At 40.1% G+C, this 22,766-nt stretch overlaps 1 protein-coding gene across 6 annotated transcripts in view; it reads left to right on the forward strand.

Annotated features, from left to right (window-relative positions):
* The first annotated feature begins 10 nt into the window (after nucleotides 1-10).
* GRIA4 (glutamate ionotropic receptor AMPA type subunit 4) overlaps nucleotides 11-22,766 on the forward strand; it is a 238,583-nt gene continuing 215,827 nt past the window's right edge. For 4 of the 6 annotated variants that reach the window (XM_026860541.1, XM_026860550.1, XM_026860559.1 and 1 more), the window contains exons 1-2: nucleotides 11-209; nucleotides 1,316-1,474. In XM_026860541.1, coding sequence (XP_026716342.1) covers nucleotides 122-209; nucleotides 1,316-1,474 — 247 coding nt within the window. In that variant the 5' untranslated portion in view covers nucleotides 11-121. Of the gene's footprint in view, nucleotides 210-1,188; nucleotides 1,475-22,766 lie in introns of those variants that run through there. The other 2 variants (XM_026860570.1, XM_026860532.1) reach the window with 2 other exon arrangements.

Consider the following 22,766-nt stretch of genomic DNA (forward strand, 5'->3'; position numbering starts at 1 on the left):
TTTTTTTTTTTTTTTTTTTTTAATTCTTGGTTTTGTTTGTAGCCACCTCGTCCTCAATGCCTCTCTGAGCAGCATCTAGCGAGCGAGCGGGAGAAGGCGAGACAGAGAGGCAAAAGAGAAGATGAGGATAATTTGCAGACAGCTTGTCTTGTTGTTTTCTGGCTTTTGGGGACTAGCAATGGGAGCTTTTCCTAGCAGTGTGCAAATAGGTAAGCGCTGCATTGGGCTGTGTGCGTGTGTCCAGGGGTTCAATCCTTTGGAAAGTGAGTTGGAAAGGAGGCTCTGAAGGCAGTTTGCAGATTTCTCCTCCACCTCTCATCCCATTTCCCTGCCTTCATGAAAATACCCGCGTGTATTTGTGTATGTATGCCCCCGGGAGTGTGTGTAGCCGTACATACGGGTGTGCGTTCGCGTGCGGCCGGGAGGATGCTTGTCTTTCCCAGCACTCCTTCCCGCTGCGGGGCGTGTGGGCTCGGGAGGGGGAGAAGGGGCTCGGGGCTGATGCCTCTTGGCTGCTTCAGCCCCCTCCGGCACCCCGCTTCTGCCAGGCTCCCGGAGCGATGGCGAGTTCGGTGCACCGGAGGTTGCGGTAGCCGGCAGGGCTGGGGGGTACAAGGCAACGCTGCCCTTCTTTCCATTCCCGTAGTTGGAAAGTTCAGGATTTTGTAGGTCTCTCCCTGTAGTCCTGTGCCCCATCCTCACCCCTTTGCCGTCGCCTCCTGCTTCCCTCCTTTCGGACGTGTTTCGGATGGGACGCAGCTATCTGAATTCCTTCCAGCTCAGCTCCATCACTGCATCATTTCTCGTGGACTTGTAAAGATGCTGCTAATAAGGCTGAGCTGCTCCCTGCCTGCACATGGCTGCAGAGGAGCAAAGTTCATTATATTCCTGTTCAGTGCAGATTATCCTACACTGAGTTGGTATGTTCTCTTTTTTTTAATCTAGAAAGCATCGTTCGCTTTAATCAGCCCGCCACTTAATGTAAGAGGCTGTTGAGTAGCTGATTTACCAGTGTGTTCGGTATCAGGGAGATGGAGGCTAAACACTTTAAAAGGTCACTGTAATCATGACAAATCTGGGTATTTATGTATGAAAGGCTAGAAACTGAGAAGTCAGGAAAGAAGCATGAATGCATCGGGGAGGTTAAAATCGATTGAGGACAGTGATTTAAAGGCAGCAGTTGTGATTATGAATATGATTAGTTCCTTATCCATTAAAGTCTTAGGACTTGCCTTGCTGTGCAGCTTTGGGAGAGACAGTGCTTGGTGTTACAAGGGAGTAAGTATTTTTTTTTTTTTTTTTTTTTTTTTTGTAGGTGGTCTCTTCATCAGGAACACAGATCAGGAATATACTGCTTTTCGATTAGCAATTTTTCTTCATAACACCAGCCCCAATGCATCTGAAGCACCTTTTAATTTGGTTCCTCATGTAGACAACATTGAAACAGCTAACAGCTTCGCTGTAACAAATGCCTGTAAGTAAATGTGTCATTGATCTGACCACCTTATGAGTGAATTGCAGTGGAAATAATAGGAAACCGCATTATTATCTTGCATTGGAAATATATCAGTAAGTCTGTCTTCAGTTTAGATACCCTTTGCAGAAAAGCGAAAGGGGCAGCAATCCTTGTTAGTTTCTAACTGGAGCAAAATCCCTTCTGCCTTCTGCTGACTAACCTGATGTGACATTTACTTTAGTGTTATTACTATAATTTCTTGCTTTCTGGTTTCTATGGAGATGAATTTTGTTGTTGTAAAGAAAAATTATGAATGTCGCGGTCAGTCCATAAACCCCACAATTACTCTTGTTCACTTTTGGGTATGGCATACATTGAGTGTATTTCAAAAAGTATATATATATATATTTGTGCTCACAAATGCTTTTCTAATGGCTGGAAAGGAGGCAGGGAAGCAGTGGTGTGCAGGATAATATATCTGAGTTGCTTGACGCTGCAGTTGATCTGGTGATGTCACTTGAGGCAGCCCTGCTCTTATATTCTAGGTTGTAAATGTCTCTTATCATCTCGTAATGCATACATCCTGTGGATATGTCTCTATGCATCCATACATTGGTGCCAAATCAAGTTAGTATCTGATCTACTTGATTTCACAGACCACCTCAACTGGAACAAATACTCTCTTCGTACTATATATTTTGTACACACACACATCCGCATGCACACAGATGCACATACACGTAAGAGGAAAACAGGGAAAGAAATGCCCTTACCGAATGAGGTAACATTTACTTTTCTTTTTTTTCTTTTTTTTCCTTTTTTTAATTTAAAGAATAACTAGCTGAACTTCCTATATTTAGATCACCTCAAGAGTTTTTAAGCTTTGTTAAAACACATGCTGGATACTGCTTAATCTCCAAAAGAGGCAAAGCATTGTTTTTATTTATCTTCATGTATGTCAGGCTTATAAAAAGAAATTAATGTTATTATGTAAGACAGTGGGATATAGCGTGGCAAAGCTGAAGACTGTAGTAGCATTACTATTTTGATGTTTGTATTTCAGGATTCTATACGTTTTCCTCTGTGGCCTTTAAGTTTTCGAATCCCTCCTCTTCATTTAAGAGTGAATTGCCTCTGGAAGTAGATGCTCTAAGCAACGTTGCTGAGCGAGTTTAAAATAGAAACATACTGGAGAAGGTCTTACGCTTCATCATGCCTTTAAAATAAATACTACATTTCTCTCCACTTTCTCACAGCAATCTCTATGGTACTTTTTAATATGTGAACATTAATGTGCAGTTTTCATGTATAATTTTTTGAATGATTGCTAAATTTATTTATACGAGTCTTTGGTACTCCAAGTTTCAGATGACCTTGCCACCTTATTTCACAGGAAAAGCTGCTGAGCTGCCAAAATGGCTCCATTCATTTTATGCAGGAAAGATTGATGTCCCATTAAGTGTGAATTCTATATTAAGCAATGTATTAGTTGTGTTTAGCGTGAAAATCAATATCAAATTCCATAAGGAGCAAATATTTCCAAAGGTGCTTTGAAACTGGAAGGAATCAGATCTATACAGGTGTAATTCATTGAGAAAATATTACAATGCATGTCAACTTTTGCAGGCACTGATTATAGATTCCATGAAGACAAATGACATATCTTTTTGAAACTTTCACTTTTAGTGAAAGAGGAGGGGACTAAAGTTTTTGTGTATCGAAATCAGTAATTTTAGGTGAAGTCAATTATTTGAGATTCTGCCTACGCATCCAGTTCTACCAAATAATTTCTGATGCTATTGTTACTTTTTGGATTAAAGGTATTGCACAGTATTTTCCGTTCGAACATTAGTGAATTAATTCTGATCTGCATAAATTTAAAATAATCTAAAATGGAGCTGCTTCTCTGTGTAAGACTTAACACCATAGATTCAAATAGGGTTGGCCCAAAACTTTCTTCATTTAGACTATTGACAGCAGATTCTTCTCTCTCATTCCAACCACCTTAGGTTATGTTTACCTTGCATTGCTTTAACTGAGGAAAACCTGTTCCTTTATATTTGCTGTCATTTATGGATATAGATTTATAACCTGATTTTTTTTTTTTTTTTCTAAACTGAGCCCAGTTTCAGTTCCAAAGAGTTTGATCACTCAAAGATGCTGAATCTTTACAGTATGGAGTCAGAGAAAGAGGGGGAAAGTAAATGTATATGTTTATGTGTGTATGCTCATATAATTCTGAACACGTCTCTGTTAAATAGGCGTAATCCCAGAAGCCTTATTTAGGTCCGTACTTCCCACTTACACCAACATGTATTATTATATTAGTCCAAATTTGCATTTATTTCACATTTTTCAGTCTTGTGTCAATAATCTGACTGCTGCTTCTTTTTTTAAAACATTTGAATACCGAAGAATATTTTTTAAACAACAAATCCTCTTCTAATGAAACATAGGCAGACTGAATGAACATGTCGCGTGTCCCTTAAGCTAAATATGAGCAGAGTTCTGCAAAAATCAATTGTCTGATAGCTGGAGGACACCGGCTTCCATGTGATTGAATTTAGTGGCTTGACAGAGGCTTCTAAAGCGCAGATGTGTGAGATTTTCTAACCTAATTAAAGAACCCCCACCATCAGCTCTGAATTAAGTGATTTCATGGCAATATGAAATGATAACTCTTTGCTGAACCGCTGTGAAACAGTGGCTTTGGATCTTGCTATTTGTGTAGAAATTAGTCAGCTCACACGTCCCCAAATATACAGTACAAAAGCCTTAGAGCTGCTGGACTGAAATGAATATTCATGTGAGTTCAAGCATAACACTCTGAGACATGACCAGTTACTTCTATTTCTGTTTCCACTTGCTGCAGAGCTTACTTGTGAAGATTCAGGGCCTGGCCACTTGCATGTGTTAGGGATAGTAAACAGACTATTTCAGAGGATTAGGGATGGCATATTAGCGGGTAACTCACTGCAACACTGGAAAAACTTGATTTTTTTTTTCTTTTCACTAGCTAAAAACATATAACCCCATGTTCACCCAGGAGTAGTTTTGGCACTGCAATAATTTTGTATATTCAGTTTAATACCCATCTTCTAATGGTTATCTTACGCATTTTTGTTTTCTTTTAAACGGTCCCAGAACATTAGTATTTTTGTTCTGAATCGTGAATACATATGAAACAAGTTGTTTAAGCAGATAGACTCTGTTGTATGTTTGCAAAATTGATCTGATCTATATCAGTTTGAAAATAGACCTTTCTTACCCCCTCCCATTTGCATGTTTTATTTAAACTCTGTTCATTTCTTTTGCACTACATACATTATTCAGAGAGTCTCTCTTACTGACAGAGAGAGCTGAAATTATTGCAAAACATGAGTAGTACAAGATTCTTACTCATCAGAACACAGTAGACCAGAGCTGAAACATTTGACTATTGACATACATTGGTTTGCACATTATAAGCAGGAAATTTTGCTCATGATTGGAAATCTACCTTCAGTTTGATTTCAAATGTTGGAGCAATGCATTGATTTTTGGAGAGGATTGTATATATTTATTCTTCAGCTGAATGCAAAATAATTTTCTCCATTCCATTAACCATATATATTACAGTAGTATATCTTAGCAATGTAGTCAACATTGAACCTACTTGTATACTTTTGAGAGGCAGCTCTGTAATTTTACAAAGAACTATTTGGTTTCTAGCTCTTCTCTTGTGGTTGAGAATTTTTCTGTTGAAGTTTCAAAAATCCTTAACGTATAACCAGTCTTGCAGTTCATGTACAGGATTCGGCTAAATGGGGAAGAAAAGAGATCAATTCGTGTCTCTCAACAGTGTTTCTTACTAAAAGTAAAGCTTTTCCCTTTGAGTCTGTTTGACATGTGTATTCTGAGATGAATATATTCCTAATAAGTGTAATTTGGGGTAAACCAGACACTCCTGTTGTTTATCTTGTCCACAATTCAGTTCTTACCAGATTTTAATCCCAGTAGATACAAAACCCCAGGAATAACAACTTTGCTTATTACACGCCCCATGGATCAGAAGAAGAAAAGCCCACTGGGATTAAAAATTGCATATCTTGGCATAACTTTCCTCTTTTTCCAAGAGTGATTTTTATGCCCTATGGACTCATGTGGGGGTTGATGACCTGAAATTGGAGGGCCTGATTTTGCCTGACCATCATGAGCACAGTTTCTGGGTGAGATCCACTGAGCTCAGGGTCAGCCCTGAGGACGGACAGGAACCTCGCTCGTCACCCTGCCCTCCCTGGGGGTCTGTCTCTGGGATTGTGATTGCTAGTGAGGGGAGAGCACTGTCATTTTGAAGTTAACTTTTCTGCTGAGACATCCCAAAAGCTGAGGAAATAGACTCAAATGTATCATTGCCTTTATACTATGACTTCATTTAACTTACAGCAGTTCAGCTTTGACTCGCTAAGCTTCATCATAATGGGATTTTCATTAAATTTGGTTATTAATTCTGCTTATAATTACAGCTCAATTTAATAACAGGAGTGTAACCTTAGTTTAATAATCAGTGTCATTTAAAACCATGGTGTTCTTTGTTTAGAATGTGAGGGTTTGTACAGCTGAATGGTATTTTGCTGTGATCAAGAGCAGTAGAGTATTCCCAAGGATGCAGTTTGGAGTGTATTGAGAGTTACCATAAAGGCATACCATACGGTCAGGTTAGAACTGCAAAAGCAAATAGTATGCCAGTTGGCTAGGAAAATGGAACTGGATTAAATCGTGCTCTTCTAAAATAGGATCGATTACAAAAACCCATTTGAAGTGAAATGTTTTACTTTAATACATGGAGTTTATCTTAAACTAGACCTCGATTATTGAAAACAATATATCTTAAATTTCTATTATTAGCACATGCTGATGGAATCAAAGAATATATGTGTCACTTGCTGAAAGGATTGTTTATTTTTAATACACAAGAAGTCTGTATGCAAAGAGTTTCATAACTCTGCACGTGGTCCTTGTAAATAGCTGTACAGCACAGAGAAAATCAACCATCAATATCTCCAATCCATCAGAGTCTGGATTTAATTTGCAAGGTTATTTTGGGAAAAGAAATGATAGACCTTTGCTGAAATATAGTCAGATTTCTTCAGTGAAAATTCAGAACATGCATTTCTCTGGCATGAAATAAGACTTTTGTCCTAGCATGTTACTGGACTGGCTAAAACTGTAAACTCAAAAGCTTTATTATAGGCTACAGAAATAATTTCATATTCGTTTTAGAGGATTAATAACAATGATTGTGTTCATTCCGCCTGCAGAAGCCAATGCAGTGCCGTATTTCTTGTGCAGGACAAAGCACTGTAACAAGTAAATTAAATTGATTAACTTCAGCTTTATCATTATAATCTAGGTTTGTATGCTAGTCAAAATAGCTCATGTATTTCACTTTTAGGTCTTTATTGTTTTGAGACTTGCTTGTTCATGAGAGAGGAAGCCGTTTGCTTTGATTTCTTAACTGGTTTAGAACCTACTATGAATTGTGCGAATTCACATTGTGAGCAGGTGAAGTTCTTTGGATTTAAATGTGTGACCAAATAATACTTTCTCATAGTTCTTATTCCGTAATAAATGACTGATTTAAAGGGGATACTACTGCAAAAGTGAAGAACTCTGTATGATTGCACCAGTTTAATTAAAAGGAAGAACTGGCCTCCTCTCTGGTTTTCCATTCCTCTGGGGAGTTGTCTTGAGGCAAAGATTTTTGACTAGTACAGCACCAAGTCTGCTTCTGCAGCTTAGGGGTGCATAACTATACTGAAGTTATATGTTCGTGCACAAAGTCAAACTAGATAATTTATTCCTGTGTAAATCAAGAATTGTTCTTCTGAACTTGGGACAATAAATTTGTTCAAGAGTACCTAATCGCAGCGTCTTGTTTAGACATTTTGGTGTTGGTTTACTTTAAACCATTTTCACAGAAGTTTTATTATCCTCCTCTATCTAGTTTGGGTTCTTACATAACTTTTTTTTAATTATTATTTATTTATTTTTATTTTAAGCTATTACTGGCTGTTAACAATGCTGATATGGATTCACTTGTTTGTCAGTGCAGTTATGGGTTGAGTGCTCTTAAAAATTCTGTGTCAGTGGTATCTGTTTTCAGGCACCCAAGTTCAAATAGAGAGGCTGTCTTACATTTTGGCACTCAGAGACATTATAGTATTTTCCAGACTTCTCAGCAGCACCTGCCTTCCCAAGGGGAATGGTTTACTACTGAGCATTTTGGAAAATCTGTCCTTATCTATGTGATAATGCATGGCTCAACTGTCTTGTCTCAGTAGTGCTACTTCCTTGTGAAGACTTTGTTTCTTCCCTGTTCTTTTTCCTACAGTCCTGATGAAGTGTCTGCCTGACTTCTTCAAATAGTTGCAGCTGTTTGTTGGGTTTCTGGTTCCTTATGGCAAGAAGATGGAACCAGAATATCACATACCTATCACCTTTGTCTTGTCAATGCACTGTGAAGTCTGAGCCCATCCTTCCTCTTCATGAGGTTCCTCAGAAGCTGATTATAGATAAGCTTTATGTTGACCTCAAGGGGGAATACCTGGGTACTTAATAACAAGCTACTGCTCTTGCTGGGTTTTGGCCAGCTATGCTAACATTAACAAATTCCAGTTCAAATGTTGGCCCTTGTCCTGCAGTTTCTTCTCCAGGCAGAGCTGTTTGATTTAAATAAGGGCTCTCTACCTAGGCATACTGGTACCCATTATACTGAAGGAATAGTGAGAATCAGCTTTTTTCCAAGGAGAACAGATTATTTTGTCTCATAGCTGAAATTTTTTAAAGTATCAAATTGCTTAAGTCCTGTTATTTTTTAAAAAATATATGTTTAAAAATTGGACCCCTGCTACATAATTGCCTATTTTAAAAGAAAGTAATTTGGACTACTGTTTTCTTGTGTTCCACAGGCTATTTTGTTGTTGTATTTATATGCAACCATTGTTCCTGAAAAATGCAGTCTTGTGCAGTAACTTTCTATATTCTAAAGCCACGGACAACACGAGCATGACTGCAGGGTTTTTTCTCTAAATACACATAGAGCACAAGAGAAACAAAAAGCACAATTTTCACCAGCTTATTTATTAGATTATTTGCAGAGAACAACTTTAAACACATTTTGAAGACTGATACTAAAATATGTCAGCTTTTAACTGTTCATAACAGTTCCTCTGCTTCTCAATTGCAGACCCTCAGTGGGGTAGATCCTGTGCCATTTCTGCATGCACACTCTTCCAATCGCTTTTACGGTGTGTTTGCATAGTACTCTCTTAAACCCATAAAATTTGAATTTAAGTTTTATTTGTTCATCGCCTTTTCATAACATTCAGGTGTGCCCAATGAATAACCATCAAATAGGTGTTTTAGGAAAGTTCACAGGTAGTGAGAGTTAATTGCTGAAAAGAATTGAGACTTTTATGCTCCAGTTTTTTGCCTCAGTTTTCAAATCCATTTCTAAATGGTGTCCTGGTTTCGACCAGGATGGAGTTGATTTTCTTTGGAGTATGTCATACCATGTGGTGCCATGCCCCGAGATTTGGGTGGGGGGCTCTCTCTCGCGGAGGCTTTTCACTCGGGCTTGGGCTGGTGCCATTTGCTCGTTGGGTCGTGTTGTTGTTGGGGGGGGGATGGCGGTCACCACGCTCAGTAAGCCACTGCTGCATTTTACCCGTTTCTTTCTGAACTCACTATCGTTACTGTTGTTCTCTTGTTATATTTAGTAAATTCTTTCTTTTTATTCAACCTATGAATTTTCTTCTTTTTTGTCCCTCCCCTATTTCACCAGAGGGGGCAGGGGGAGGTGAACAGCCGGCCGTGTGGTGTCTGGCTGCTGGCTGAGTTCAAACCTCTACAAACGGTTATGGAATTTACATTTTCACATTGTGGTGCAAAAGGCATTGCACGTGTTAGTATTAGAAATTACTATACAAAATAATTAGGAATTGTTACACAAATATTCTGGTTTTGTTATTTCTGTCACAGTTACGTGTTGAGGTTCATTTCTTTTTGTTAAAGATTTCACTAATACCACATGTTGGTTTTTTTTTCCAATGTCAGGATCAGATCTGTTTCCTCAGTGGGTAGAATGATTCTTGTAATACATAATCAAGGTGGAGACAGAGCAATGAGAGGAAATTCTTGTAGAGCAATGAGAGTACAATATGTAGAGTAATATTTGCCTGCAGAAGCTTCCTGTTCTGCCTTAATATTCCTGATGTACAGTAGCAGTATTTCACACTACTAGTTAATGTGAGATATACGTCTGGATGGTGCTGTGTTCAGGTCTGGAAAACATTATTGAGTGTAAGTGGAAAACACTTCATCAGGCACAGATACATTCATGTAAAATTCAGAAGTAAAAAGCTATAATATTTTTTAAGAAGCGCATGCACATTAGTACATTTAGCTCTTTGTTGCCTCACCTAAGTGTATGGGGAAAAACGGAACAAGACTTAACAGATCCACAGTCTCTGCAGAACCACGTAGGACTCTGTATTGGTGATTTCCTCCAGGTTTTCTGTGTGGATCTGTGCTGGAGAGGCTTGCTAATAAAGGCCTTCATCCTTGGTCATTTCCAGCCATTTAATCCAAGAAGAATGTTTAAGAATGGACTTTTCAAAACCATTGTAGCTAGGAGGATAATTTCCTTTGAAAATCAATAATCATGTGCTCTTGGCTGACTCAGGAGTTTTTCTCACTTCTCCTCCAAGTAGAAAGCACACGCCGGGTAAGAAGCTGGCTCCTGGGGCTGTTTGTGCACCCTGTTAACACCATCTCTGTATCTAGCTGTTTGCGTGCCCTCCAGTTGAGAGCTGGTCAGGTGATTTTCTTTCTCAGGTCCTTTTTTTTAAATCAGTATCCTTGTTCAGTGCTTCTCTTGGGTGGTAAAAGAAATGGAGTAATACTGTAAGTGATGGATGATTATATAGATAAGAATTGGAGTTACTGTCTGGAGGCACAAGCAAATGTCCAAGGAAAAGAGCGTAAGAGGACAGTGGTGTATTGGGAGGATGTACATCAGCATCTGCTGCAGGATTACAGATGCCCCATGAAAGTATGTTGCTGGCAGGTCAGAAGTAGTTCCATATTGAAGTGATCCAATTTACAAGCCCTTAACAGATGAAACAGAAAAGAGTGAAAGCAGTCTGGGGGATGAAACATTGTCTGATGGCTGTGAGCATCAGTGCTTCAAAGAAGAAAAAGTAAAGGTCACCAAAATAAATGTGAGAGTAGATAGCATGTAATAGTGTTCACAGGTTATTGTGCTCTAAGGCTAGATGAGAGAATTTTGATCACCCAGGCTGACCAACGAGATACTAGTCAGACAGCCCCAATTAATTTCTTTATCCAGCCCACATTTTTTTCCAAATAAATCCACTGTTGAATTAAAGACTGAAAGAATTGCAGGTAAATTGTCATGTCATCAACACATCATTTGGACATATCACCCATTGTCTTTATCTGTGTTGAATGTACGAGTCATACAGAGTAGGCAACCAGAAAAAAATTGCCTACTGGTTTTGTTGTTGGTCTCTAATTTAGAGAGATACCGTAATCGGCATGATTTGCATCCTGGCGCCACAGTTGTGCAGCTCCCAGAGCCCCCTGAGGTTTGTTCTGGCTGGTTGGTGCTGGCTTGCCTGCTCACAGGGGCAGTGTGGGACACCCTTAGTAGCAGGGCCTGCGCCACGGCAAGACATGTAAAGGACTTACAGGGGACTTCTCCAAGTTCCCTTGGAAAATGCTTCCAGTGGACACAAATGGTGGGTTTTTTCTGTCTTAAGAGAGAACATCTAACCCCACAGCGGGGAGTATGTCTTGAAGCAGTAGTAATATAAGCTCGGTAAATATGTTCAAAGACCATTAACTATGTTTTTGCTAGCAACTGTATGTTAATCCCTGTTATTTGTACAGACTTGTCTACCTACTAATACAACTTAATGGTCAGGTATGTTACACATATTTCACTTTCTATGAGCCACAGAGGATGTGAATCTATTACTGCTTTCACCTGGAGGGTTTGGGCTGTTAGCTTAAGATACTAAGAGTTATGAATTCAGCTTTGGAAGTCCCTGGTTTCATCTGCTTTGTGTGTTGGAGGGGATGGCAGCCTGGACACAAACATGATGATGAATGAGATTTAATGCACAAGAATATTTGCAGAAAGCAAAAGCCCGAATAAAGGAATACAAGAAGTGTTCCCATAGCTGTCCTTGGTGATCTGTTGTGCTATTCTGAATAGCAAACTTAATATGGAAAGACAAAAAAAAAAAAGGACAAACCTTTTATTTTCTTATACCATAAGTCATTAAAACAGAGAGAAATATTAACACAAGACCTTAGCAATTAATTATGGTATACTAATAGCTGTATTTGCAGCATCCTGTTTACTACCATTCCATCCGTTAAATGGTTTGCTTAAATGATTTATTATACTGTTATTATTCAAATCAGATGGAAAGTGACAAGGTGTTTTTAGATAACTAAGTCAGAAAAAGAACAGGCACAGTTAATGCAAATGCATGTGTGCAGCATATAATTGACGAGGTTCGGCCAGGCGTTGTGCGCAGTGGTTTGCAGCCCAGGCAGGAGGTGGGTCTGCCCCGGTTCTTCGGGGACACTTGCAGACTCAGAAGTGACCAATTGCCTGGAGTAAGGAATCAAACGAGTTTGAGACCATGTGCCTGAAGTTGGTGTTTGCCCTCTGTTCACCCTCAGTTGGGTTGAGAAAGGGTTCAGGGTTTATCAGGAGCTCTGTACTTCATGAAACAGCATTGTTCAGTGTTGGGGAAGGAGGTTTCTGAGAGCAGAGGAAGGGCTGACATGCAGTGCTGCTCACTGCATGGGGAATTTTCTGCTTCTGAAAACAGAGCAGGAAGGTGTGGCTGGTGCTTGTGAATTAGAGGTTATAACTGGTGTGAACTGATGTGACTTTGGAAAACATTAGGTAGACATGTGGTTTGTGCTAAGCTGAAAATGTCGTGTGGAGGAGGAAGTAACGAGTAATCCCCATGTCCAGTGGAGTATAGTAGGAGTTAATAGACATGAAAGAATGTAAGACTCAAAAATACTATTTAAAGAGACAGGGAGAATGCTGTTCTCTATCTGCCAGCCTCTTGTCCCTCCACCTTTTTGCTGGTACATGCCCCAGCTTTTCATGGCAAAATGGGAAGAGTCTGCAAGGAGCACCAGCAGTGGAAGCAGTGGACATGGTGCTTCTTGAGCTCTGCACCACTGAGAAGTGCTGCTGCACAGGAGACAGCAGATGGAATCCCAGGGGCTGCATTGCCCATCCTCTTCCTGCCCCACACCTAGGGACAGGCTGCGAGGGCTTCTGGGTTCATCATGTGTTACTAGTGCCTGTAACGTATTGATTACAAATAGCCCTCAGCTTAGCTACGGCAGGGAAAGGAAGCATAGGGACAGAGCATAAACTATTTGTTTCTTGGTTATGAACAGAAGAAAGATTACATCCTTATACAACCTCAGAAAAACTGCAAGTTTACATCTTTGTCTTACTCCCCATACCTTGCCTTAGACCCTGTCATGGTCAATACTTTCATATTTTAAGGGAGTGAATGGAAGGAGGGAGTGGTTGTGTTGTACTACAGAAGACAGTTTATACAGATGAATTGGATTGCTTTCCTCCATTCTTCTCTGGGTCTCTGACAGATGTTGAAGGACTCCTGTATTTTTATTTCCTGATGAAAGCCCCAGAAAGCCCATCATTCTTTCAGTTACTGTTTATGATGGGAATCTTTTGCACTTCAGTACAGCTGGCAGGCACCAGAGCTTCACACCTTAATCACATTTTCTTTGTCAGCCTTTCACATACTATGCTAAATGGGAGACTAGCAGAAAATCCTTTGAGCAATTACAGTAATAGCATAATAATAATTATTGCAGTTCCTTGCACTTACATAGTGTCTGTGAGATTAAAATGAGGTCCAGCATAATGTTACCCCTTTGAAAAGGTGTGGATATCCCCGCCCCCTGCCAGTGGCATCACCTTAAGAAGCAACTCTCCATGGCCTCAGCTTCTTTCTCCCTTATCTTTGGTATGGTCAAGCAGGTCTGTACTGCCATCTTCCTATTCATGTCTGTGAGCAATTGACTGCACAAGTAAAGTCACAAAAGAGAATGTGAGTGAGGGGAATCAGCAGCCTGAAGAAGGTTTTGTTGATGTGTGTGGCTATAAAAGACAAGAGACTGTTAAAGGGTAAAGTCTCTCTAGTTCAGAGGGAGCATGTTTACATGAGGCATTTTCCTTTCTTGGCTGCACATCATGTAGATCTTAGGAGCATTAGTGAGAGTTAAATGTGTGCAGCCAAAAATGTAACACACAGGTGTAACTTTAAGCCTCTTTGTTTCTTAAGATGTGAGTTAAGATAATGCACTACCTTCCTGTTTGGTCCTGTCTGTGAAAGTATTTCTGCAAACTGTTGGATTATTGGTACAGTAAGTTAGCAGTTTCTATCTGGTGTAATAAAATCCTTCGGGGCCTTTTCCTGGCCCCAAAAAACTGCTCCACACTTAATTAAAATTTTGAAGTTCAGTGTCAATCTTTCAATACATTGTACCTATTGTTAGTGCTGTAATGATGATAAGTTCCTTAAGGATGTGTGTGACCATAATAAGCTGCTGCCATAGTTATTTCACAGAGACAAAAATAGCAAAGTGTTTTAAAATCCTAGATACTATTTTTTTTGTGGTGCAGTCTGTAACTTTCCACAATAAAAATACAGAACAACTCCACCTTTTATTGGAAGCCTGCCCCTTTTTCTCACCTCTTAGTAGGTCCAAACAGAGATGGAAGCATCCAAAACCTGTTGGAAGACAGGAACGCAGCAGACTATCTCCTTGCATTTGCAGCATGGGTGACTGAAGAGGCTCTGTTTGTCATCTCAATTAATGTGGGTATCCTGATGCTCGACTTCAAGAGAGCAAATAATGGCTCAGACTTCCTAAAATCCACGATGTGCCTCAATTCTGGCTCTCTGTACAGCAAGTTGTAACCCACAGGAGACCTCCATGGAGAGCAGCCTGGATGTGGCCATTCCCAGTATCGCACTGGGTGAAATGCCTTTAGCAGCAGCCAGCCATGCCTCATGGTACGAGAAGGCAAATGTCAGAGGTTATACTGTAATACTCTCTTCTGTTGTCATCTTGACCAAACAAAAGATGTTCTGGTCCAGGATGTCTGTTTGGATCTAATCCCCTGGAAGTTTTAACACCTGACAGTAGTCCCAAAGGACTGCAGCAGAGGTTTTCTGGAGTATTTTACATTTCTGCCAATCCAGTGTCTGCTCTGGTAATTCCATCTCCATTTGGCTGTGCCAAGGACATGAGGAGAGCAGAAGAGATGATGGCTGTCCACCCTGGCCTTCCTGGGGCCTTTATCTCTGCATCTACAACCCACCTGGGAAAGCCCCTGCCTGGGAAGATCACTGATCTCTGCTCCTTTTTGCCAAGGGAGCAAAACTGCACAGGGAGCAAAACTAGGGTGGCACTTGCATTCTTCTCCTCCAGGGCCTCCTGTGCATATTTATGATTTACATCTGCACTCTGACTTTCTCACACATATCTGCAAGAGACTTTGAGCAACAGTTTGATTTCTGGAGCTCAAACTCTGTTTTCTTAGGATTGTTACTTGCATCTCAAATTATGCACATGGTTGACAGTGTTTGTCACCAAGAAAGGAGGTTTGGGATGATAGGGACAAGTCACTGCTGTCTTAGGTTGAGCTGCAGAGGCAGACACATGTAAAAACATCTTACTTGTTTTCTTCCATGTGTATGTAGAGGAAGCTTTACAAAACATTTAAATACCTTTAAAACTCTCTCTTTGGCTTTATGTTGACAACTGCAAACATTTAGGAGATGCTTTCCAGGAAGAGACTTTAAGAGACTTGATCCATCACACATCCTGGCCGGGCAAATCTCAATACTCCATTGGAAACAGGGATGGGCTTAATTTACTTGGACCAAGTTGTTGTTAATTTCTGGTTGAAACTGTTGCCCAGAAGTCTGTGTAGATGTGTATAGCTAACAGAGAGCTGTCCTTCTGCACATTCATTTTTATACTTCTATCAGCTAATTCAGTGATTGAAATACTAAATCTAGCACTCAGACAGAATTTGGATTTATGACAGTCCCTGAAGGACTTTGACTTACAATTATTCACGTAGGTAGTTTTTAAAATTTATGACAGAAATAATACCTCTGTGCTAATATTCGTCCTCTTGCTTATTTAGAGCACTGAGAGTAAGACAAAAAAATGAGCAGCTAGAATTTCCTGGGGCAAAGCTCTGGCTCAGTGCTCTGCTGTCCCTCACAGGGCCTGGAAGCCAGAGACATTTCAGAGACTTTAGACAAGTTTCAGAATTTGCAGAGATGTAAAACCAAAGTGATACTTGGTCCAGAGCAGCAACTAGTATATTTAACTGTACTTTAGAAGCTCTACTTGTCTCTTTACAACTAATTATTGTTTTCCACTATTCAGGGATGTGCACATGTACTGTAGAAGAGTTTAGCGAGTCGTCTCTGTCCCACTCCACATTCTCACAGGATGACGGTGATATTCACCAGTTTGTCCTGCCCCTCTTGCTGCTCTGTCATGGTCTGCGGTATTGCCCAGAGCACATTCTGGATTTCAAGAGGTTACAGCACATCCCTTGGGACTAAGCAGCAACAAGGAAAGATGAGATCGGGCAGCTGGAGTCAAGTCTCAGTGAACCACCCAGTGTAGTGTTGCCCTGCTTTCTCCCTTCCCTCTCGGGCCATCATATCCACCAAGCTTTATGAAGGGAACCTGCCAACAGCACTGCTTAGTCAGAACTGAAAGCAGCGATGTTTGTTTTTTGGAGTTTTTCTTTTGGTCATACCTGCCATCTGTGTTTTCCATGTTCCTATCAATATCTGTTGGAAGTGTGATGTCTTCCAGTACCCAGAAATGGGGAGAAGGACATGGAGTACAAGTGGACAAAGAGATACAGTATTTCCTAGGAAGGAGTTGGAAATGAATAACAGATTTCTTTTGAACTTGTGCTTAGAGAGAGCCTTTCCTCAGGCTAAGGTCATGTTTTCACTGAAACAATGTGAAAGTTAAGTATTTTTATCTTAAGGACTAAGATACTAACTTTGGTGTAAACCTGTGACACCAAAGAGCTTTCCCATAAGGGGAAATGCTGCCGTAGTCAATGGCTTTTGTTTTAATATGTGAGTAAGGCAGTCTTTACTCAGATAGACAAACTGTGATCTGAAAGGAAGCCCTTCTCTAGCGGGGGCAGAAAATGTCTTCAAATTAGTGTCCTTCTAACATTCATGTCTTTGTAAGAAGAGGGTTAGTGATGTGATCAGGTGTGAGCAAGATGAATGGCTTTCAGATATGCTTGGGATGATGGCTTTGTTGCTGTTTTGTGTTTGTTGTTGTTTGTTTTGTTTTATTTTATCTCACATTCAAAATGAAGAACCAAGAATCTCCTGTATAAATCTTACAAAAAATCTGAAACTTCCAAGTGGGTGAACATGAGCAAAGCTGGTACTTTCCATTTCAGCGAGGCACACCAGGGCGGGTGTTGGATTAATGCTGTTTCACGGGTCATTAAGGACCTGCAGAGGAGCTGCTGCCTCAGCGCCACCCCGAGATGTGGCAGCGCTCCCACGCAGGGCTTGTGACACCCCTCGCTGTGGGGTGCCGGTGTCCCTGCCACCACTGTCCCAGCCCTGTGTGACCTCGGAAGGTAACACACAGGACTGGTTTTAGGATGGGGAGGGGGTTAAGCTCGTAGGATTGTACAAAGGCCATGGGGGGCTGCAGCTCTTCGAGAATATTGGAGCAAACCTGCATTAAGGTCCAGGCCCGCTGCTGCCCGTGCTGAGCAGTGCCCTCCTTGGTGGCTGGGCTCTGGGCAAGGGCCTGCCTGTGCCGGCCCACCTGCATCCTCACGGGGTTGGGCGCTGGGCGGCACGGATGGAGAGGGCATCAGCTGTTCTTCATAGAGGTAGGAGGCTATAAACACTGATTATCAGCCTCAGGCTCACTGCAGCAAGCGCTGTCATTGAAAGCTCAATTGCAACCACTACGGTGAACGTAAGGGACTCCAAAAATAGGTGATTTCAGAAGGAAACTTTCAGACTTTTTAATAAGCAAAATAGCTAGTGCTTGTCTGTATGCCTTGAAACGATGTGGGTTTTTTTTTTTCTTGCTCTTTAGGGTTAATACAGTGTGCATGTAGTAAGAGCATGTCTGCTAAGTGTTTCTAGCACGAGTTCTTGAAATGCTGCCAGACGACCTGGAGAGCAGCATACCTTGCTTTTAACACAGAGCGACAGCTTTGCATCACACATGCCACTGCATAGCCAGGATTGTAAATGCCCTATTTTAATTATCAAGTATATTTATAATTCATTAATAGGAGATAGGCAAACAGACCAGGCTGGCTTTGCAGTGTGAGAAAGATAAATGGAAGATGGTGTGTAGGTAATAGATGCTGGAGTAGAACATGTGGAATTTTTCTTTCCTCCATTTTGTCTTGCTGCAGCTATTTTGCTTAAACTCTCTAAGTTTTTCCAGGAAGAGGGACTGGAAATAGGACAAATGTACATCCATCATAAATATTCAGAATTCTGAAACTGAGCTTTAAGTACAGTGTGAACTGCTGAACACAAAACCTACAGGAGCAGAAGTAATGTTTTGGTATGTTCTGTGGCAAATATTTCTTTAGTTATTTAACAGCACCCGTTTAAACTTCGAATGTGTTGAATAACATATTTCTTAACCATGTCCCTCCTAGTTGTTCTTGAATATGTAAATTTAATTGACTTAATGATAAATATTCCAAGAATTGCTTATCAGTTTGGGTGATATGATAGATGGTATGTCATTGATTTAATGACATAAAGCCATGTTTAGGTAATGAACTTTTGGCAGTCTTTCTCTTATAAACATATAGTCATCTACTTCAACTTTTTTTTTTTTCCCCAGGCTAAATTAAAAGTAGAGTGAGAAATGTAATATATATGTAATATATCACATTCTCAGCTGTAACTTGAGTCTAGATAGTGGAGTACACCATTGCCTAACCATCAGGCTCACTTCAGAGGCATAATCAGCTATAAGAAAATGATGAGTACCTAATTTTATATCATTACAGATAATTATTATAACTGGGAATGCTTTTAACGTGAAGGTGAATAAATGGCACCTGTGCAATATATGTGTCCATAGTTCAAAATACATGTTTAAATGAAAGATGTAATATGAGATAGAGAATTGAAATTCTCAGTTTGTTCATGACATCCTTTTTTTTTTTTTTTTTTTTTTTTTTTTTTTTTTTTTTTTTTTTTTTCTCTCGTGGAGGTGTCTTCGGACACTTATGATGAAAATGGCATTTAGTACAATGTACTAGTTGTGTGTAGGCTTAGTGGCAGATACATGTTACGGCGCTCCTAAATGCGGTGGTTCTTTGCCTGGACCAGGACTTGGCCAGGAGGTGACTTGGCCCCCACCAGCCCCCGAGCCTTGGTGTTGGGAGGGCATAGGGGAGCACAGACATCTGGGGGGGAACTTAAAAAGCCGACAGGCCCACTGACTTACTTTACTCACTATGTCATTCACTACATTTGAGAACGTAATTCATGGGTGGGAAGGGGGCAGTTTTGAATGCAAAAGGTTCTTGTAATTTTAAAAAGTAAAAAAAAGTCAACAGCATAAGATACCTGGTTCTCAGTGAAAGACAGACACCCCATTGCCAACTGTGAAGGCGCCTGCTTATGAAATGATGTTTTGAAGCATTCCTTAGTCTTTTCTTCACAGCTGATATTTTTCCTGAAATGGAAAAAACCAAACAAACAAAAAAAACCTTCTGGCTGCCTCAGTGTCTTTCACATTGGGATTTCAGAGGTGTTTGTATTATCATTAACTAAGTTTCTGAATGTTTCATGATTTATGTGGAATATGAAAATACGATTTCAGTTGGTGCTCAGGTGCATTTGCTTTCTGTGTGCTGTAATGGGTCAGGAGAGCTGAGCAGAGCAGAGATCCCGAGCCAGGCTGTTGTCCTCTGTCACAGGTGATCTGTGCAGGTGCGGTGAAAGGGAAGGTCTCTAATTCTTAATATCAGTCAAAGCTGAGCACCTGGTGGCCCTGAGGAGAGCTCCCCATTGCTGCTGCTGCAGAGAACAGAAGCGATCTGGGCTATTTCTGACTGATCGGGCATTTGGGGCCTGATTTCCAGCAGTGTATTGCTGAGGACACCCGCTGCTCAGGCAGCCAGAAAGCTAATGGGAGATGCTGTTGCTCAGTTTTCTGAAAAACAGGGCTCAATTTGTCTCCCAATTGAGTCACTGTGTCACATTTATTTTGTCTGGGAAAAAAAAAAAAAAAGTTAGAAGGGTTTCTGCTGGAGCATATATGTGGGTTCACCAAATTACAGAATCCATGATTATGTGAAGTGACTTTAACCATCAACTTCTGTTTCAGTTTTAGTTTGTCAAATGAATAGAATCAGCCAAAGCCCCCTTCTTTTATAGTTTTTAGGACAACTGGAAATTTCAGAAAGATTCAGTGCCCAGCTATACATGCTGTATGCACGATAGCATCTCCTAGGTATGTAGGTGTAGCAAAATTACTGTCTCTAGGTCCAGTTTCTGACAGTTTGATCTTCTATGCGCCAAAGACAGAAATTTCATTTTATCGAGATATTCTCATCAGCAACAATCTGTTATTTTAAAAACTGAAAATACACAAAAAGTTGAAGAAAAGGAAATCAATGGTGTAAATTATTCAGTGCCAATAATGATTTCAGGGCATGTTCCTATTCCACATTTCCAAGAGTTTAAGGGGGGGCACTTTTATACTTCAGAAATAAATTATCCTCTATCAATGAAAAGTAAATGTACTGAACGGCCAATCTACAAGTGAAAATAATCATTGCTATATGATGTATCCAATATGCATTTAGTGATTCTGCTTTAAAGACAAGGTACAGATAATATTGTTCTTCAAGGCCCATCTCAGAGAAAATTTGGTTTTGTGCGTTTTCCAAAAAACCTAATTAAGTCAAAGTCATTGCAATTACATGTATGTGTAAAGTTAAGCATACTTCTAAATCCTTAGCGGAACAAAGCTTTCAAAACATTTCAGTGCTCTTCCAGCCAAAACACAAATATTTTACAAATGGGGAAGGGAAAGTGAAATGTTTGCTTGAGGCCAAGGAACCAGTTATCAGCAGTATTGGAATGAACTGAATTCCCTGAGTAGCTTCTTGACAGACAGAGCACAATTTGAGAGCCATTTACATATTTAGATATATGTGTTAAGAAACTTCATGATGGTCATGTTTTATTGTTGTCTTTATTCTCTGGAAATGCTCTGTCTGAAAAATAGGATTTTAAATAAACTATTACATGACAATCTACCACAAGTATAAAAATAAATAGAAATGTATGCATATTTTCTTGCTTTTGTCTTACAGTGTTGTCATGAACAAGTTTATAGCCTTAGCAATATGTTTCATTTTCCATAGTACCATTAAAGCTGTGATTTAATTTTAGTGTGTGGTGTACAATTGCTTGTTGGTTTATCATCAAGTTTATTGTAATCAAGGTATATTGCTGGGGTATGGAGTACACTTTTCCCCAGCAAAATTAATTTCCTGATTGTAAAGAACAAGAACAGGAGCTGGAGCTAATATCTTACTATTCTGCTTTTAATTTTTGTTTTAATAATTTATTGAATATGTAGTGTAAGCTTCTCATGCATTAACCTTTGCATACAAAAAAAATCTGCAAATAATTCCTGTTGTTGGACTGTTCTTCAAGGAAAATTTATCCACATGCCTATTTTTTAATAACAATTGAAGTATGGAAACAATTGTTTTCCGAGTGGGATGAACTTTCAGAACTGTAGAAATAATGGTATAAGTTGAAGTAACTTATTTCATATATTTTTATTGCATTTCCCCAACAATGTTTGTATGCAAAAGATTCAAAACAAAGAAAAACAGATGTGTTTTTTGTGTGACAAGGGGTAGAGCTATGGGACTCTTTTCTGAAGAAAACTGGTGATGCAAAAAGTTTGCATGGATTCAAGTACAGATTAGCTGTGCAAAGAGATGCATGAGGCCAAACCACTCAGAAACACTGAGCTGTAAATAGTTGAGTGCTGGGAGTATACTCGGGGGAAATACTCACTTCTGGCCGCGTGTGGAGGTAGGTGGACCCTTTGCCTGAGGCAGAATTGCCATTCTTATTTTGGGGGATATTTCCAATCCCATTATGATTATAGACTCTTTATGTAATACCATACTCACATAAGAAAGGGCTGAAATGCTGGCAAAGCACCTTTGGGCTGGCAAGACTGACCCCGAGCGTGGGAGCACCAGAGAGTGCTGCTTATGTTGTTGAGCATCAGCCTTGTGCATGTAGGTGATGGTGCGGGATGCAGACGGGAGTGGCTCAGACCCAGGGAAGCAATTACATGTTCAATGCACATCCCAGCACTAACTAAAGCCTCACAGGTATTTCCAGAGGAGAATGTACCCTTTCTACTCACAAACATCAAAGGATCTGTAGGGTTACTGATTGGGAGCCGCAGCTTCTTTTACTTAAGGAAGGCATGGATAATTAATGATTTTGCGTTCTGATTAGAAAATTAACATTGTTAATGCTGTTACTAGATAACTGAATTTCGGTATTATACAAGCCTTTTGAAATGCAATTTGACAGTGCATATATCAGATTAAATTGGATTGATTATGGGAGTTTTGAAGTTGTTGATTTCTTTGAGAGCTCTGTTAACGAAGCATTCTATTGTAACAGAACCCATTAATAGCACTGTTCTACTTCACTAACAGCCCATTACCCTCAATAGGTAATAAAGTACATACACGAAACGCCATAGCCAGCAGGGTAGGACTCCACTGCGTCCACTGTAGATCTTAGGATACAGTTATAATTTCGTGGTGCTGTGGGCTCTTGTTTTCACTGTCAACTTGGGCTGATAACACCGAGTCCCACAGACTGCTGTCATGAAGCAAGACTGCGGTTTTGCGTTGTCTGCTAACATCAGTGGACTGCTGCAATAATTCCACATGGCAGGATGGTGTAGTGACAATATTCTGTCTATATGAGGAGCTAGGGAGAAGAATTGACACACTGGGATATGCAGTGTGACCCTCCCAAAGTGGCAGTGAGATAATTACCTGCATGTAGTTTTTCTTAGTTTCTATTGGGTGAAGTAGTTTTCTCCCTGGAGGCCAAAGCAACTG

Source organism: Athene cunicularia (genome assembly GCF_003259725.1).
Source record: "Athene cunicularia isolate RWA chromosome 1 unlocalized genomic scaffold, athCun1 chr1_part1, whole genome shotgun sequence".
NCBI lineage: Eukaryota > Metazoa > Chordata > Aves > Strigiformes > Strigidae > Athene > Athene cunicularia.